The sequence below is a fragment of the Drosophila takahashii genome, chromosome 3R, assembly GCF_030179915.1.
Source record: "Drosophila takahashii strain IR98-3 E-12201 chromosome 3R, DtakHiC1v2, whole genome shotgun sequence".
Classification (NCBI taxonomy): Eukaryota; Metazoa; Arthropoda; class Insecta; order Diptera; family Drosophilidae; genus Drosophila; species Drosophila takahashii.
Window position 1 is genome coordinate 20,121,893 of NC_091681.1, and position 19,715 is coordinate 20,141,607.

Here is a 19,715-nt window from a genome sequence, read left to right on the forward strand (position 1 = left end):
CCTTGTGGCATCTAATACGCTTTAGTGGTGCAGGTTATGAACCTGCGTGCTGTGCGCTCATTACGCATGTGTGAGTGGGCAGCTGGTGCCTATGTGTGCGTTTGTGTGTTAGTAGTACGCATATGCATGCCTCGTGCGAAGTAAGCGAGCTTTTAATTTTTGGCATTCCCACACACTACACTCAAACTCAGCGGTCCATTCGTTTAGCATAGCATACTTATTGGGGCAAGACAAGGAACAACTCACTTTTATCCTTACTTTACAAGTTTATAGTGCTCGTAAGTCCTTTAAACTACTTCGAAAAGAAAACTAGTAAAATAAATACCCAACTCCTGAACTCCTTAACTCCAAAGCCCCATTACAGCGTCCCTTTTCGAGTCGTCTAGGCCGCACCAGTGGCTTTTTGTGAATAAGCTGGCGGAGCTTTCGTTATCCATTGGAAACATAGCGAAGAAATTAAGTTTGAAATTGCAGTTCAGTCTTGTCGTGGATGCAGCGCGGATCGATATCGGAGCCCAGAGCAGCGGAAGGCGCTGCTTAGCAAATTTCGACACACAAAATTTTGGTATCCCTCAAAAGTTGAACCAAAAAATCTGCAAAAATAAATTCACCCCACTTCAACGAAATCGCGTCGTGCTAAAAGCCAAACCCCAATTGTTACATAAAGTGAAAACGGCAAAGATTTTGCTCGAATCCAGCTAAATAATTGTGTAATTGAAAAAATCCCCGTGTGTGCAAAAGTAATCGTTTCCAATCAATATCCCAATCGATACGCATAAATAACTGATTAGATTGCTGATGAATCAACTAAAGTAAAGCGCCCGTTTCTGGGGGCATTCGCTGTGAGGTGCCTAGAAAAATTTTCGCCTACATTCGCGACATGCAGTGAAAATTTTTTCCGATTTTTAGTATGTACATGTACGTTGGAGCGCTCGTGGGCGCCACAACCTCGGGTGGCAGGGGTATCCGGCAAGCTTTTGGCCCAACCACAATTGGTAGTACAGCCGCCTCGGTCGCAACAACGGCTATCTGACCCCGCATCGATGCGAAATATGTGCCCGTTCTTAATTAGTTTGCCAAACATTATGCAAATCAAGTGTGTGAAATGCCAAAAACTCAAGGTGCCCAGCATTAAAAACCAAGAAACCAGGCGAAATCCCAAGCAATAATCGGTGCAGTGCCGTTAACAGTCGACGAGTACCGTTAACAGCCGCAGCCAACTTCGCCTGTCGGAGCTTTCGCTCTCCCACGCTCTCCCGCGCTCTCAGGCTCCCTCTCGGCAGGCGCGGATAAAACGGATAACTCCCGAGTAACACCAACACAAGGACACGCGAAAAGCTCGCGCTCAAGGACTGGAATACGCGAAAAGAGAGAGAGAGCGAGTCACTTTACGTTTACGCGCGCAACGTGCGTAGGTGCCTCCGTGTGGGTGAGTGCCCAAAGGCCCGTGCGTGTGAATGAAGGCGCCACAACCAAATAGTGCAACATATCAGGATCAGGATAACTATGCTCCTGCGGCCATGACAGCCAGGACACGGCCGAACATGGACAGGGATCAGCAGCGAACTCGAAGTCCGGCTGAGCTGAGGCTCCTGCCCTCCTCCTCCGCCTCCGCCTCCACCTCCGCCACCGCCTTCGAATCCCCGGACTTGCGGTTCAACAAGGCTCGCCGCCGGCGGAGAGGCGACCTGGGGTCAGTGCCTCCCGTGATCGTGGAATACCGCCGCTCCTACCGCGTGCTCATCGTCAGCGCCCTGCTGGTCAGCCTGGCGGCCAGTTTCGTGACCCTCAGCGCCGGTTTCCAGCTGGACGGCTCCCAGAACTCCTTCTACACCTTCCGCAAGTGGTACACCGGCCTGAATGGCACCCTGGAGCTGGAGTTCAAGACGGAACAGCCCAACGGACTGGTTCTCTACACCGACGACGGCGGCACCTACGACTTCTTCGAACTCAAGCTGGTGGAGGGAGCCCTGCGGCTGAGATACAACCTGGGCGGCGGGGCCCAGATCATCACCGTGGGCCGGGAGCTGCACGATGGCCACTGGCACAAGGTGCAGGTCCTGCGGAACGACGAGCAGACCTCGCTCATCGTCGACGGCGTCTCGCAGCAGCGGTCGACCAAGGGCAAGGAGTTCCAGTTCGGCAAGTTCGCCAGCAACTCGGACGTCTATGTGGGCGGGATGCCCAACTGGTATAGCACTAAGTTGGCGCTTCTTGCCCTGCCCAGCGTGATCTTTGAGCCGCGCTTCCGGGGCGCCATCCGCAACCTGGTCTACGCGGACCAACCTGGTGGCTCCACCAGGCGGCAGGAGATCAAGCAGCAGCGCGACATCAAGTGCGGCGATGTGCCCTGCGATCACGGCGAACTGCCCGCCCGCGAAAGGCCCCTCAGGGTGAGTTCAATACCATGATTTTTTAAATGCATAAGACCAAAGATATCCTAAATTAATTTCAAATATATTCGATATATTTAAAAAGATTCTCTTAAATTACTGTTTAAAATGTTGTTTTCGTTATTATCATATCATACCGTTATTTTACTTAATTGTTTTCCAAATGTGTCAAAGCTTTTATAGGTTGAGATATTTTTCGTTTTCATACACGTAAAGCAATAAAAAAATAACACAATAACACACAAAATTACAGCTTTTTAAATTTACCTCAATGGATGCTATACATATTTTTGAATTCGTAACGAATTCCCAAGGTAAACTGCGTTTTCCATTAAGTTACTCGACGCAAGGATTCTTAGCACAAAGTCTTCAAGGAGTAATTTTCCTTTGTTTATGGCTATTAAATTTGTTCTCCCTTAAAAAAATCCTAAAATTATTCTGAGTATGGGTTTAAAAGATAAAGGTATACTTTTGAAAAACTTCAACAGCAAAACAAACCATGAATCCATTTGCCTGTGATACCCCCGAAATTTGAGGTCCTTGAGCTAAGAATCCTTTTTGGATAACGAAGTTTAACTTTTGAATTCGTAACGAATTGTAAAATATAGAATCCATCGAGGTAAATCTTTGATGTAACATAGTGTAATTGTTGATGGGAAGTACGCCTTTATTTACCAATTTAAAAAATCGAAATAAGTAAGTTCTAGTTTATACAAGATATAGATTTTTATGGACCGAAAAGGCTCTCCATCATATTACTTTACCTTTTTCAAATACTTTAACATTTTATTGGTTCAAATATTCTTTCGTTACCATATAGGTTTATAGTATTTATTTGCTAAATACCCCATAACCTTTATTACATTTAAATGTTGGCTCAAACTTCGTTCTGCAGGGCGTTCGTGGGGGCAACACAACCGATGCCTGCGAGCGAAACGATCCGTGCCAGCACGGCGGCATCTGTATATCCACTGATTCCGGTCCAATTTGCGAGTGTCGAAACCTCGAGTACGATGGCCAGTATTGTGAGAAGGAGAAGGCGCCATCGGAAGCCACGTTCCGCGGTACACAGTTCCTCTCGTACGACTTGGGCCAGACGGGCGCCGAGCCGATAGTGAGTGCCCAGGATGCCATATCCTTCTACTTCCGCACTCGCCAGCCGAACGGCCTGCTCTTCTACACGGGCCACGGCACGGACTATCTGAACCTGGCCCTGCGCGATGGCGGGGTCTCGTTGACCATGGGACTGGCCAACGGGAAGCAGGAGATGCACATCAAGCCATCGAAGGTGCGCTTCGACGACCACCAGTGGCACAAGGTCACCGTGCACCGTCGCATCCAGGAGATCTCCTCCATCACCAGCTTCTGTCGGGTACGTAAATCCCTTACTGCTTGATCTCGATCTAGATTTAAGGGAGATTTTTCCTCATCCAGCTGGTCACTGTGGTGGACGACGTGTACACGGATCACTCCCACATTGCCGGCAAGTTCACCATGCTCTCATCCTCGCGTGTTTACGTGGGTGGTGCCGTCAATCCGAGGGCTCTCTTGGGAGCCCGTGTCCACACCAATTTCGTGGGCTGCCTGCGGAAAGTGGAGTTCTCGGCGGATACGCTAAATCTGAACCTCATCGATCTGGCCAAGAGCGGCTCCAAGCTGATCCAGGTGGCCGGCAACCTGGAGTACCAGTGCCCCAGTGGAGATCCACAGGATCCGGTGACTTTCACCACCCGGGAATCGCATTTGGTAAGTTGGTGCATCTCTATGGGCTATATATTTAAACTAATAATCTTTTTTGTACAGGTTCTGCCTCCTTGGGAGACTGGCAAGCAGAGTTCGATTAGCTTCAAGTTTCGCACCAAGGAGCCCAATGGCATCATTGTCCTGGCCACAGGATCCAAGCAACCCAGGGCCAAAAATGTGAGTTGAATTGAAGTTAGCTTTTCCTAGAGCATTTTGCATAACTTCCCTGTCCATCAGCCCGTCTTGATTGCCATCGAGCTGCTGAACGGACACATCTACATCCACTTGGACCTGGGATCCGGAGCCTCCAAGGTGCGAGCCTCGCGACGTCGCGTGGACGACGGCGACTGGCATGACCTGATTCTCCGGCGGAATGGACGCGACGCCAAGGTGAGCGTGGACGGGGTGTGGAACGACTTCCGGACGCCCGGCGATGGCACCATCCTCGAGCTGGACGGGCACATGTATCTGGGCGGAGTGGGGCCCGCCTACAATAGCGTCGCCTGGCCGGCGGCCATTTGGACGGCCACTTTGCGCCAGGGATTCGTGGGCTGTTTGCGTGACCTGGTGCTGAGTGGCAAGGCGATCGATATAGCGGCCTTTGCACGCGTCCAGGATTCGGGTAAGTAGCGAGTAGCCAAAGTGGTCACGACAGCGATGGTCATTATATGATAACCCATCGGTAACCCTAAACCCGTAACCCACATTTGGGAAACAGCCTCCGTGAAGCCTTCGTGCCATGTGCAGGCCAACGTGTGCAACGGCAATCCCTGCCTGAACGGAGGCACCTGCCTGGAGGGCTGGAACCGGCCCATCTGCGACTGCTCGGCCACTTTGTACGGTGGACCCACCTGCGGCCGGGAACTGGCCACGCTGGCCTTCAACGGCAGCCAGCACATGACCATCTGGCTGGGCAACGGACAGGGAACCAAGACGCAGACCGAGGAGCTGGTCATCCGCTTCAAGACCTCGCGACCGGCGGGCCTCCTGCTGCTGACCAGCGCCGAGTCCAACTCCCCGGATCGGCTGGAGATCGCTCTCGTGGCGGGAAGGGTGCGGGCCAGTGTGCGGCTGAGCGACCGCGAGAAGGTGAGTTTTTCCGGCGAAAGTGCTTGACTCGATCACAGTGCTCCTTTGCCCTTGAAAATCGCCTTTGACTTTCGGAATTAAGGCCTCTTTACAGTTCAGATGGAATGTCACATGGAATCCAATTTTTCATACAAATTTCAAAATCTGAGATGGAATAGATTCCATTTTCTATTTCATTTTTCATTTCGAGTTTACACTTCAAATGGAATTTGGTCAAGATTCTAAGAAAAGCCTCATATGTTTAACATAGATTAAAACAATTTTGAATAGAAGCCCTTGTAAAATTTAACATTTGCTCGACAGTAACAGAACTTTGATCTGTTAAGGTTATTTTATTTGACTCGATTGGAATATGTGTGTGAGTACATATTCCATGAGAGGTTATATGAAATGAATGGTGTTCATTTCGTTTGTTGTCAAAGTGATTGTGGTTCCAAAAAATATCTGGAGCTCGAAAAAATAAAAACAATGCAACAAAGAGGATTCAATCGTAAACACCATGCGCACTGACTTGTTTATAGGATTCCATGCAGCCCTCTCATTCAAAAAGCGGTCCTTTTAATAGCCCATGGGTGGAAACAAGGCTTATAAGAAGAAGATGAAGAAAACCACAGATCCTGTGGATAATACAAACAGGAGATTTTCTGAAGTCAGCCAATGAACTTATGTCTTATCACTGGTGCAGCAAAATAAATATATTGTAAAATTAGAACTTGTCTTCGATTTTTTCATTGGCAGGATGGTTTTATAGGCAAAGGTTCTGCCATAGCACAGACCATGGGAATATAACTTGTTTCTGATCATCTAACAATAACCATTCGTAAACCAATATATGGATGCAGCTATGTAATATTATTTGTAAATATTAGGATTTTAAAACCGCTAGTGCGTACGATTAAAAAAAATATAGAATTAGTGAGATCCAATAATGCACTCAGAAAAGATTCAAATAAAATATATCATCCATTGTAAAAGCAGACACAATAGTTTTTAAATGTTGTGAGACATTGCAACATTTTTTAGAGATATTTTAACCAAATAATAACAGGAAATGTACATTTGAATACAACAATTTTGTCAGACCAAGCCAGCTTTTTAAAATTGTTTCACCGAAATAACAACAGACTATGTTAACGGGCTTAAAACATATGAAATTCCATTTGAAAAATTCCTACTGAGGTGTAAAGAGGCCTTAAGGGGAAGAATATTTACTAAGACATCTTGATAAGCAGTTGATTTCTTTAAGATAAGTTATTCCGATTTATATGTAACATACTTCCTTTCACCAAAGAAATGTAGGTATGGTATAAAAATTAATTATAGGGAGAACCACTTTAAGTCCTGTATTATTTGTTAGATATGGGTTTCTGATTTTAGATATATTTACTTTCTGCTTAAATAAAAAGCTTGATTGTTTAATTTTTTGTATGGGTAAGATTACAATTCCTTTAATTTTTTGATAGTTATAATGTTTTTTAATAGGAATATAGGTTTATATGGGATTATAGGGTTATCCAAAACTGATTTATATTTTTTGATTATGATACATTTTTTTAATAGGGTTATAGGGTTATAGAGGTTTATAGGGTTATCCCAAACTGATTAAGTTCGTAGCACACATTGGACTTAGTCAAGGTCAATTCGAAATTAAAGGCGATTTTCAAAGGCTTCCCGGCACTTTTCTGAGCTTGTGTGTGATAATCCCTTGCAGAACCTGCTGGCCGGCCAGTCGGTGCTCAACGACAACAACTGGCACACGATCCGCTTCTCGCGCAGAGCCTCCAATCTGCGGCTTCAAGTCGACGGGGCTCCCCCCGTCAGGGGTATGTTATGTATGTATCAACAGCACATCTATGCCCTACTACGTGTCGTGCCGTGTCGTTTTTTTTACCAACCAACTAAACCAACCAATGAACCAACCAATCGACAACCTACCAACTCCCTTCGTAGGGTCACAGGAATCCCCCCAGCGATTAGCTTCCATGAAAGGTGCTTCACGCACAACCCGCAGGTTCAAGTTCAAGTAGGAAAATGCTCCCCCTCCCCCTCAAACTCAGCAGGAAGGTGTGTGAAGGTGCTTCAGGGCAGTTGAAAAGAAAAAAAAGACTTGAGAAAAAGATACAAAAAAATATATAAGGATAAGAAGGAGAAAATCAATAATAAGAAGGAAAGTGCAGTCAGCGGCGCGTTTTCCTGTTTTTAAGTTCCACTTAAACTTTTTCAGTTGAGAGCTTTTCAGTTAACAACGATTCTCACACCAACACAGCCTCACGAACACGCACACATACGAACACATGCGATTACACCGAAACGAAATGCAGTGAAAATAAGTACTATCGAAAAGAACGACCGATGGAAAATTGAAAAGTATTTAGCAAGTTTATTTACCTCTCATTTCTCATGACACATTTCTCGAACTTCCTTACGTTGATGATGATGAACCGATTTGATCTAGACAGCTCTCTCTAACTATCCACCTATGTCTACCTCGCTCTGTACCTCTGAACATCGTTTAGCATCTGCAAAGCATAGTTTGAACATCATAAGACACCCGGCTCCACATCCACACCATTCCACACATTGTACGCCTCTCTGAAAGTTTGTTTAAATCATACCATGCTCATGCGATGGATCGAAGATTCCTCGATCGCATTCTCAAATAACTCATTCGTAATGATTTTTTATATATTTTGCTCTTGTAAGTTCCTCTCAAAACTCTTTCAAACATCTCGATGTTGTGTTTTCATTTGCGATACTTACTTACTACTTACTTTGTTTGATTTCCCAATTACGATTGCCAATTCAATTCCAATTACAATTCAATTCCAATTCCTAAGCCCACACAGAAGTATTGTAATCGATTAAGAGTAAATACGAAAGCAAAGAAAGTTGGACAGCTGTAAAGTTTCAGCCTTAAGTGTTACAAATACCATTATATTGATTGTCTTGTAAATTGTTTTGTCCTTCATAATCGAGTTATATTGTTTGGTTTTAATTAAAGTTTTGTTTGCCTTTGTTATGTTGTTGAGTAAATGGCCTTGGGAATATTTTATCATTGATTTATATATTGATTTTACTAAGTTTTATAACGAATTTTACGTTTAGTTCAAGCTAAAAAATGAAGTATTTTTTCGTAAAAAATAAAATATTATTATCTTTATAATCCAAGCGCCTAACTCAACAGCTTCAAAAAATACTTGTAATTTTATGTTTCCTCTTGGTTTCTGTAAATATTTATCTGGAAAAGAGTTTTCGTTTACAGTCCTATGATAATCTAAACAATGAAAATAATTTAAATAATTGCTGTACCATAACTTAAACGACACGTGCGGTATGTAAACGTTAAAAGGTGTTTGTTTCAGACATCTACGAATGAATGTAGAACAGCGAACAACAACCATGGTGTTTAAGCACTACAACAAGTAATAACAATGTCATATGCAAATGCAATTCCCTTATCACGAGCGTGATCTAAATGACCTTCTTTGAAAAAAGCCAAATGCGACCGAAAAGCGAGAAAAATAAAATACGAAAAAGTAAAAATGAGTAAGGCGAACAATGCAAAATGACGGGAACGCAACGTAAATAATTTCAATGTACAATATCGTTTTTCGTTTCATGTTTTAGGCGAGAGAAAAAAATCGACACGCAAGAACTCGGGGAAGCATTTTTTTGCCCAAATCGCTCGATGAAAGTCACGCTATCGGCGAATTGCGATTGAAGTGGAGTGCCATTGCAGAATGGGCATTGGCATTAGCATTAGCATTAGCCGTGGCTTATTGAGACGAGAGGGCAAAACAATGTTTAAAAGCGCCCAGGGCTGTAATTTTGCACCATTTAATATGTAATTAGCTTTGTGTTAAGTAAACTCAACTATCGTAAACATCAATACAACAATACCGCAACCGCAACCAACTTGCAACTAACTAATCAAGCCTAACGTGTCTCACGTAAAATTAGATTCTTGTTGTGTAAGTGTGTCCAAAAAAATAAACACCCAACTGAAAAGAAGGAGAAAGCTAAAGGCAGGCGACGGAGAAGGCTACACTGAAAAAAGAAATTAGGGTCAATCTGATTATTTTCAAATCCATATAAAATCGTTAAGGATAATTTCATAATTTTTGTTTGCCAGTAAACTCATTAGTCTCAATAAAGAAATATGGTTTTGAATGGTTAATATGCAGTAATACAAATAGTAAACAGTAATTCTTAACTTTCAAATATTTTTATTAATTGTTATTTTTTATTTTAAAGGCTAGAAAAAAGTATTTTAAGATCATAAAGAAATTAAATCTTAAAATTATAAATTAATTTGATTTTTAGTGAAAGATCAATCAAGTTAGGAGTTTTCCTTATAGCCGGATCCTGCTCCTGCCTCGACCAAAAAAACACACACACAGACACAATGTTAAGTGGAAGTCTCGCACACCTGCACAGGCACACACCCACACTCTGTCACGCACCGTTGCACCAGTACACACACACACACGTGACGCGTTTTTGCATGTGAGCACCTGAAAATGAAAAAACAAGCAGCAGCAGCAATGAAACTATGATAATACCCATAAACTAACAAGCAAAACCAATGACTGTCAGTTGGAATGAATGATATAGCCTATGACCGCATGACCCGCTCACGAACCAAGTCTAAACCCAAATCGGGCTGTAGCCCTGTACAGTGTATAGTGTATAATGTATACCTATCTTTGTTTCGTACTATATCGTATTTCGTATCGTTCGCCATCGCATCGTATCACTTAGCCCACTCAGCGATTCAGTTGTATGAATAAGTAACTGTAAATGCGCCAAATTGCCAGCTGCAACAACAGTGCCCTAGTTCGACTTCTGCCCACTCACCACATTGCCCCCTCTCTTTCACTCTCTCTACTGCTCTCTCTCTCTCTTGCTGTTATTCTTGCTACTTCTGTCTCTGTCGCCGCAGTCATTTGCATGTCAAGATGTCAATCATTCGGTGGGCCAACGCGTCGTATGCGCAATGTGGTCGCTCGTTAAGGCTAATGCACCCTTATTAACTTAGACGTAGTCGCCGCACACACACACACACACACACACACAGGAAGTCGATCGAAACACACACACACAGATAAATAAAACTCTCTAGGGCACAGATTAACACATTTACATTTACAGAAAACATGGACAGTTTACCAATACCCAGATACCCATCGATGTTTAGTTCAATGTCGTTAAGCAAAGCCCAAATTATTTTCCGTTTTTGGTTTTTTTTTTTTTCAATTATCCCGGTTATTACCGACCATAATCCTTGACCTTTTCAGTTACCATTTCTAGACCGTAGGTTGCCTCAGTGAACTTTTCTCATATTTATACTTTTCCTCGGTTCCCACGCACAGCTGAGAAATGAAAACTCAAATGAAATTATCTAAAAATGTCACCGCCACCGTAATCGTATTGAAAATGTATCTCACACACCAAACTTAGACTAAGAAAAAGAACAAATATATTCCTCAAAATGTCAACTAATGCATAATGCATATTCGTATGTAAACAAGAACCAAATGCGCACCAACTAACCTTATCTAATCAACTTAGCGATCTCTTTACTTTTACTTAGTTTCCTTTGGTTTGCGCTGTGGCAGCGATTTTCGATTATCGATTTCGTTTTGTCTCTTAATTAACAATTAACAACTACAACTACAACTACTATCCGTACCAGTACATTGTATGTATTGTAATCTGCACCTTTCTTTAGTATGTACCAAGCTGCAACTAACTAAATAATAATACTCCAATCGAATTCCAACTACATTCAGCCACTTGTCGAGTGAAGAATACAACTGCTTGAAAAATCTATGAACCAAAAAAAACTAGATCTATGTCTACTAAAACCGCATACCTAAAACCTATATCTACTCTATACTCTTATATACTCTTTGACTACATATGCGTATGTGCTTCTTGTCACCACCTATACTCCATATACTACCTATATATACCCATAAATATATATCTAACCATATGTAACTGTAACCAATGTTAACGGTACTCCGCCTAGTCAACAACTTAGAGCAAAGCCGATCCCGGCTAGACAAACCCCATGGCGAGGCCCCCGAGTTTTATCCATATCTTGTTTTTGGAAATATTCCTTCCACAGCCGAAACGATCCTGGGTCGCCACAGCACCATGGAGATCCGCTCGATCCACCTGGGCGGTCTCTTCCATGCCGAGGAGGAGATCCAGATGACCTCCACCATGCCGAACTTTGTGGGCCAGATGCAGGGCCTGGTGTTCAATGGCCAGCGGTGGGTATCGCTGTGTTAGTTTGATTTTAGGAGACTATTTTTGGTATTCCCTTTCGTAGCTACTTGGACATAGTCAAGAGCCTGGGACCGGAGCTCTCGGCTCTGCCCAGTGCCACCTTCAAGCTGACGGCCCGCTTTGTGAACTCCCCGGCGGGACAGCCCTACCATGCGGCCACCTTCCGCTCCAAGCACTCCTACGTGGGACTGGCCATGCTGAAGGCCTACAACAGCATCTCCATTGACTTCCGCTTCAAGACCGTGGAGCCCAATGGTCTGCTGGTCTTCAATGGCGGGCGACGCAACGATTTCGTGGCCGTGGAACTAGTCAATGGCCACATCCACTACACCTTCGACTTGGGCGACGGACCGGTGACCATGAGGGACAAGTCGCGCATCCACATGAACGACAACCGCTGGCATCAGGTCAGCATTAGGCGGCCGGGACCCAAGACGCACACGCTCACCGTGGACGACTCCTTCGAGATTATAAGCTTAACGGGGAACAACATGCACCTGGAGCTGGCGGGCATCCTGTACATTGGCGGCGTCTTCAAGGACATGTACTCCAAGCTGCCGGCCTCGATCTCCTCGCGTTCCGGTTTCGAGGGCTGTCTGGCCTCCCTGGATCTGGGCGACGCCTCTCCCTCGCTGACCAGCGATGCCGTGGTGCCCAGTTCCCTGGTGGTCAGCGGCTGCGAGGGACCCACCAAGTGCAGCCAGAATGCCTGTGCCAATAGGGGCAACTGTGTGCAGCAGTGGAATGCCTATGCCTGTGAATGTGACATGACCTCTTATACAGGACCGACCTGTTATGATGGTAAGTTGGCGAGATTTCTAGGTAGGATAGAATAGTGTCTTAGAAATATTAATTTATGATTATGAATCTTTTGTTTGAAAATAACTAATAATAACAAGAGATAACGCTATAGTCGAGTTGGTGTCCCGACTATGTAATACCCGTCACTCGGCTAAAGGGAGATGGATATATACAATTTTGATTGCGCATAACTTTTTAATGAATGGTCCGATTTAAAAAATTACTTCTACATTTCGATAGGTATAAATATACACAACAAAATTGCATTTACAGTTATCGGAAATCTTTAAAGGTGTGGGCGCCAGGCACATTTTAAAATCGTTAGTGGGTAATTGTGTGCGGGGCACTCGGCTGAAATAAACTTGCGCTGCGTAGAAAGCCCAAGAATATGTGTGGGAAATCCCAAGCTTCTAGCTCTTGTAGTTTCCGAGATCTCAGCGTTCATACAGACAGCCATACAATATACCATTTTACTCTACGAGTAACGGGTATAAAAATAACTAAAAAAATAAATATTAATTTAAAATCTATTTCCCTTCCCCAGAATCCATCGCCTATGAGTTTGGCAACAACAAGGGCATGCTGCTGTACACGTTTCCGGAAAACGCCCAGGCCGACACCGAGGAGGATAACATAGCCCTGGGCTTCATAACCACCCGGCCGGACGCAGTGCTTCTGCGGGTGGAGAGCGCCACCACGCAGGACTACATGGAGCTGGAGATAGTCGAGGGCAACATCTTCATGGTGTACAACATCGGCAGCGTGGACCTGCCGCTGGGCGAGATCGGGACGAAGGTGAACGACAACGCCTACCATGTGGTGAGGTTCCAGCGGAAGGGAGGCAACGCGACGCTCCAGCTGGACGACTACAATGTGCAGGCACTCACGCCGCAGAGTAAGTGGATAGGGGATAATTTTCCTTTTGGGGTAGGGTGCCTAATTATCTCTTCCAATCTTTTCTAACAATTTTCAGGCCACCACTCGACCGTGTTCAATACCATGTCCAACGTTCAGGTCGGCGGCAAGTCTAGTCGGAACGGTCGCAATCGCATCGAGCGGCCGTTCGCCGGCGTGATTGCCGGACTGTCGGTGAACAAGTTGCGCATTTTGGACTTGGCCGTCGAGCGCGACCCCCAAATCGTGATCCGCGGAGATGTTCAATTGGTAACTGGAGTATTAGATAGAAATGATCTGCAGAGAATGCAGCAGGTTAGGGAATTTATTTGAAATTTTATTTGAATTCCTCTCAACTTTCAACTTTCCAAGTATTTTTCTCATCGTAAACCAAGTTTATTCAAAATTCTTTCTTTAATTAAAAACTAAAAAAAAAAAAAAGAAATTCTAACCAAAATTATTGTATTAATCCGCTTCATGAGTTGTGGAACCCCTTTTCCCAAAATGATTTGACATGATTTGATTGCACCTCCGAAATTCGAAAACCAATTCGAATAATGTACAGTTCCCTTGCACTATCCTGATAATTTAAATGCATTACCGTTAACCGTATCGAATGTAACTACATCTGTACATTGAAGCCATCGTCATCATAATCAAATCCGGGAAATTCGGTTCGACATTCAGTACAAACGTTAACCGTTTTTAACTAAACCAAAAGTATTAGCTAACTAACTGTATAAACTAGTGTAAATGCTGCATTTGAATTGACCTTATGATTTCCCTCCGGCACCTTCGTTTTTACTGTAACGCTTTTAACGCACCAACAAAATAACTAAGTATCAAAAAACAAAAGAGAATTGCCAGATTTGCCACTAACCAGCCACTTGAGTTTCCTGAATTTGTTTCCATTGCTGCACAGCACATTAACCAATAACTGTGAATATATATACAGCTATATAAACTGATACGATTTACTATGCACTAGAACTCGTCGCACTTATGCTGCATGACTCTAATCAAAGCTCACATCAAACATGAATACTTTAAAACACTAGTATGTGAAAGCCAGTGGAGATTTAAAATATAGATTTGGGATTATATTAACAGAAAATATAAACAAAACACGCTATTAAGATTTAATTATATATATCTATTTAATATACCATTTCAAAGAACTCAATGGGAAGAGTAATAAAACCTTCTATATTTTTTAAAAAATATTTAAAATATCATATTCTAAAATTATAATAATATATCTTCTGTGAATAAGGATTTCAACATTATAAATGTTAACTTTATCTAAGAGATTCTTTATATTTAAATAATTGTAAATAAAAATCAATTAGTTACATTTAATCCTGAGGGATTTGTGATCTCCACTGGTACCATGCTCACACCAACCCGTATATACATTAACACACAGCACCTAACCAACTTACTAATCCAGTTAACAAACCCCATACAATAACCATCGCTTGGCCCGGCTGCCGCCAGATCAACTGAAGTAAAATTAGACTTTGAACTCTACTCGACAGACGCCGGCGAGTGGTTATCCGGGTGCGCTGGACGATCTGATCTTCTCGGGAGCCGGATCCGGATGTCGCGGCGACGACGAGGACGAGTGCACGCCGCCATTCGAATCGGGAAGCGGGGACGATCTGATCACGCCGGTTTATGTGCCGCCCACCAAGCAGACAACCACCTCCCAGCAGGGGAACAACCTGAGTACCGGCGGGATCAACAGTGGCGGTGTCATCACGAATGGCACGGAGAGGGCCTGCGACGATGAGGACTGCGTCCATGGATCCGGGGACTACGGAGAGACCACGGAGCAGTTCACCTCGACCAGCACCGCCAGGGGATCAGGTGAGTGGTTCCGTTCCAGCGTTCCAGTGTGTGTTGGTCTCATTTTGTCATTGGCATTTGGATCAATCACGGAAGAACACTTAAAAATAAACACCACACACACGCACACACACTTCATCACAGACATTAGCTAGCCCCGAAATTCACTCGAAATTCCAGTTAAGTATACGCCATAGTAACGTAGAGAACGTGTTAACGATTAAGCTGTGGGTTCCGTTGTGTTCAAGTTAAAGTTATAGCCTATAATCGAAGCTCTACATATAACCGCATAACCGTTTAGCTAGTGACGCTTTGCCTTTTTCAGTTTTGTTCAATGCTCCACGGAGATCAAGGCAGTTAGGTTAATGCCAATGCAGCGCCAATGCTTTGACCGCTTACACGATTACATTGAAACAGCCAAACAGCTCTGAATATATATATCTACTCGTATATATGAATCGCCTCTATCGCACCCCTCGCAATGCATCAACCCAACCAGAAACCAAATATCAATCAAATCGCCGTGTCATCTCAGCTCAGATCAGCCCAGAAAAAAAAAGAAAATAAAAATATAAAGTATCGCAACAATCGTCGCCTATATCCTTCATCTCCACCTGTTGCTGATGATCGATTGCCTTGCCTTCTAATTTGAACTGACAACGAGTACGCCTTATGTGTCTCTTTCAGAATGTGAAATCGCCTTCATATTTCTGACTGTGATCGCGCCATGGATACTCTGTAAATTCCCATAAGCAAACAACCAATGCAACCAAGCAATGCACTTAGGCTAAGCTTCCAACTAGACCTCTGTCTAACTGTATAACTAACTCTAGCATTAACGAGAGCTAAACCACCAGCAACAGCAAGAACAACCAAAAAAATAATGCAACTACAACAACCAGAACAACAACAACAACTATAACAACCAGAACAACAACAACCACACCGATCATTGGCGAGGGTTTTTGGTTGAGTGAGGGTTAAGCGTTAAGCGATAAGGGTTAAGCGTTACAAGCACTTCATAAATACCTAGAAACCTATAAGGTATATGGTATATATATGGGTGCCAGCGATCGAAGATGTATATGTTTTGTACATAGTAGCGATTAAAGCAGCGTCTGCAAGTGTAAGATGTGATTTTCCCATTCCTGTTCCTCCTTATCCACCTCCTCCTGCTCCTCCTTCACATTTATTCCCTCGATTGCATAGTTCTACCGTTCTTCCAATTCCAATTTGTACATATCGTGCGAAAAGATCGAAGGTCCAGCACCCACAACAAGAAAGACACACCTCAACATATCTCTCAATATCTAAAGATCTCTAATCCTCTCTAACTGTGTTGAATAAACTATGAAAAGCAAAGCACAACTGGCGGTTCGAATGATTTCTGGGGGGGAAAGTTTGAAGACTTGATTAGATGGTTCTTAAAATTTGTTTAAAATTTAAATATTATACGAAAAGGAAGTCCTTCTATCAGGTATATATTGTACATAGCTATTCAGATAATGCTTTAATCGATTATAATATTAATTGGTAAAAAAGTTTTTCTTATTTGGTAAATTTGAAATTTAATCTAAAATTTGTATATTTAAACTCAGACATCTGAAGCGTTCTTTCTATTCTGATTTCTTTTTTTTTTTAAAAAGGGGTCTTTGAAAAGAAGTTAGCTAGAAACAAAGCCACCAAAAGCACACACACTTGCAACAGACATAAATATATCTAGAGCACCCACTTGAGAACACTTGAATAAACCCAAACCGACTGCTTGCAGAGACCAACAATGAGGTGGTCACGATCACCACCACGGGCCGCAGTGATGTGACCACGGAGCAGCAGCAGCACGGCAGCAGCAGCAGCAGCAGCAGCGGCAGCACTCCCTCCTACGCCACCACCCAGTCGAGCAGCAGCAGCAGCGGATCGGGAGCCAGCACGCCGGGACAGGCGAGCAGCACCACCAGCAGCGTGGCCACCACATCCACGCAACGCGCCACCAGCAGCAGCACCAGCACGAGCACCACTTCCACATCGACGACCACGACCACCACCACCACGCAGGCCACTCCGCCACCGGAGATCCGGAGCACGGTAACCGAGAGGGACACCACGCCGTATGACGTGTATGTTGCAGGTGGCGGTCTTGGAGGTTCCGGGCGGAACGATCACGATCGCATGCAGCTGCCCGACGAGCACCACCCACTGCCGCCGCTTCCGCCGCCCATTCCGCCGCAGGATCCACCACCCTACGGACCCTACGGCGGCAACACCTACAACACCAACATGAACAACTATCGGCCGAAGGGCAAGGGCGGCAGGATCAACTCGATCGAGGAGGAACGCACTGCCATGATAATCGGCATTGTGGCGGGCATCCTCATCGCCGTGGTGCTGGTCATCCTGCTGGTCCTGTGGCTCAAGTCGAACGGGGATCGTGGCTACAAGACGGAGAGCGAGAAGGCGGCCGCCTACGGATCGCACAATCCCAATGCCGCTCTGCTGGGCAACACCAGCACCAATGGATCGTACCACCAGCAGCGGCAGCACCACATGCAGGGCGGAGGAGGAGGAGGCGGCGGCGGTGGAGGAGCTGGACAGCAGCACCATGGCCAACAGCAGATGCACAACGGGCACAACGGAAACGGAAATGGAGGCGGCGGCGGCGGCATGATGTCCAGCGGAAGCGGGTCACTGGGCTACGGCAGCGATGGGCGACCCCAGATGGCGGGCCTGGTGCAGCCGAAGGCCAAGAAGCGCGACTCCAAGGACGTCAAGGAGTGGTATGTGTAAGGCGGCCGCAAGGTCCAGGGAATTATCGTCAAATTAGCAATAAATGCAAATAGTGCAAAGCGAGCCGAAAGTGAAAGTCCCCCCTAAGATACACAAACACACATAAGCGTATATAAATATATTTATTTAGCAGCCTCATAAAGTTAATTAAAAAATTAGAAGCGGACACAGTCGGACACTGTACAAACGGAAACGGAAATGAAAGCGGATGAAAGGATAATAAAAGAAGAAGAGCTGATTACGTTAGCAGCATGCAGATAGACACGCAAATACTTTAGACAAGTGCATCTGGCCAGGAGCATTGGTTCACCCTAAAAGTAACGTTTAGATTACGCCTAAGAAATTATAGCTTCAACTCAAGACTTGCTAATAGATCTACCAATGGAGAGCAGCCACAGCCGTCAGCGAATAAGCATATGAATTACACTAAACGAATACAACTATATATATATTATATATATCACAGCGTTACGATAAATTATATATGCCCACTAGCCAATCAAGTAATTGTGTAAAATATTTCGCCACAAAGTACGCTATGAACAGTTCGAAGGAAGAAAGGCCCCAGGAAAAACAAGAAACAATTAAACTGCAAATCTTCTAGCAAAACCACTAAACCATTTAGCAGAAATTCAATATAAACGTACTTAATTATATATATTTATATGTAAACGTAACGTAATGAGGTTCTGAATGGGTTTTTTTCTTCGCGTGTAAAGTTACAAAATGTGGTGCTGTAAACGTAGGAGACAAACATTGGTTGACTACAATAATAGTAATAATAATAATAATACGGACGACGGGGAATGCAAGAATTTATGCTACAGATTGTTTGTTGAATTGAAACCGGCTTTAATTAGTTAAAATGTAAATGAGATAATGGTAGACGAAAAACCTAAAGGATAACTAAATGAAATCAAACAACATAATACGGAGGACACAGTAGATACCCACGATTTGGTTGACGTATACGTGATGCGACTTTTTCGTTTGCGTGCAGCAACTCGATGCGATTTTGTGTTAGTCCCTTCCACTCCCGAGCCCAACACATATACTTTTTATATGTATTTGAGACTAAATATTGTCACCGACCTGCGTGCAATATGAACTCAGACATATCAAGGAAAAGACAAGACACTAGACACAATCACACGCCAAAAACACACACGCTAAACGCTACACTCTACACTCTAAAACACTGAAGCGAACCTACCTAGCTTTTCTACTACAACTGCTATTCAATGTGAGCGAACATTACTTTACCGTCGACAAACGAGGAAATCAAGCAACAATTTTACAGTATTATAGCAGCTTTAAGCGTATTTTTCGAAGCCAACGTGACGTATACACAATCAGCAGTCACCACGCTTACACCAACACCAACACAGCCAACAGCCACACAGACACACCAGCACACATACAGAAGCGAAATTCGATTTTCAGCAAGCCGCCATTGAATTCTGTATACAAATACATATATATAATCGCATATATCATTTTGATGCGCTATATTCAAATTTTTGCCTCACTATCAATACCAATTAGTGTATCATTTTGGACTAGATATACAAAATACCTATATACACTCGATATACTAATACACGCACACTCACCTCACCTCACCTCACCGCCCCCTACTCACGCACACTCACCAACTGACGCATTCGAACACTAGCGAAATTACTGGACATACTTCTCTCAAATTCTTAATGGAAAACAAGGCGAGGTATGCTGTATATACCTAGGAAAGTACTATATATACACGAATATATATACAGCTGCGGTCAAAATAATAGTAGTGCCCACAGACGATTTCTTGAAACCCCAAAAAGTAACTTTAAAAACGTTTTAACAATTTTTTTTAAA

At 43.9% G+C, this 19,715-nt stretch overlaps 1 protein-coding gene across 5 annotated transcripts; it reads left to right on the plus strand.

The window, feature by feature from the left end:
- Positions 1-474: 474 nt before the first annotated feature.
- Positions 475-19,035, plus strand: Nrx-1 (Neurexin 1). 5 transcript variants are annotated; one of them, XM_017152003.3, is made up of 13 exons: positions 475-2,393; positions 3,289-3,765; positions 3,828-4,139; positions 4,197-4,313; positions 4,374-4,758; positions 4,855-5,225; positions 6,937-7,057; positions 11,359-11,506; positions 11,566-12,323; positions 12,868-13,218; positions 13,297-13,532; positions 14,735-15,086; positions 16,837-19,035. In XM_017152003.3, exons 1-13 carry the CDS (start codon positions 1,458-1,460, stop codon positions 17,847-17,849), a joined length of 5,577 nt encoding a protein of 1,858 aa, XP_017007492.2. In that variant the 5' UTR covers positions 475-1,457; the 3' UTR covers positions 17,850-19,035. The 5 variants fall into 5 exon arrangements, with proteins under 5 accessions (XP_017007492.2, XP_017007495.2, XP_017007497.2 ...); XM_017152006.3 differs by having other exon boundaries at positions 14,756-15,086; XM_017152008.3 differs by having other exon boundaries at positions 13,297-13,487; positions 14,756-15,086.
- Positions 19,036-19,715: the final 680 nt, after the last annotated feature.

Coding starts and splice junctions, on each gene's coding strand:
- Nrx-1 (XM_017152003.3), top strand. CDS start 1,458: ATGAAGGCGCCACAACCAAATAGTGCAACATATCAGGATCAGGATAAC. Junction 4,759..4,854: donor TGCACGCGTCCAGGATTCGG/GTAAGTAGCGAG, acceptor TTTGGGAAACAG/CCTCCGTGAAGCCTTCGTGC. Junction 7,058..11,358: donor CCCCGTCAGGGGTATGTTAT/GTATGTATCAAC, acceptor TTCCTTCCACAG/CCGAAACGATCCTGGGTCGC.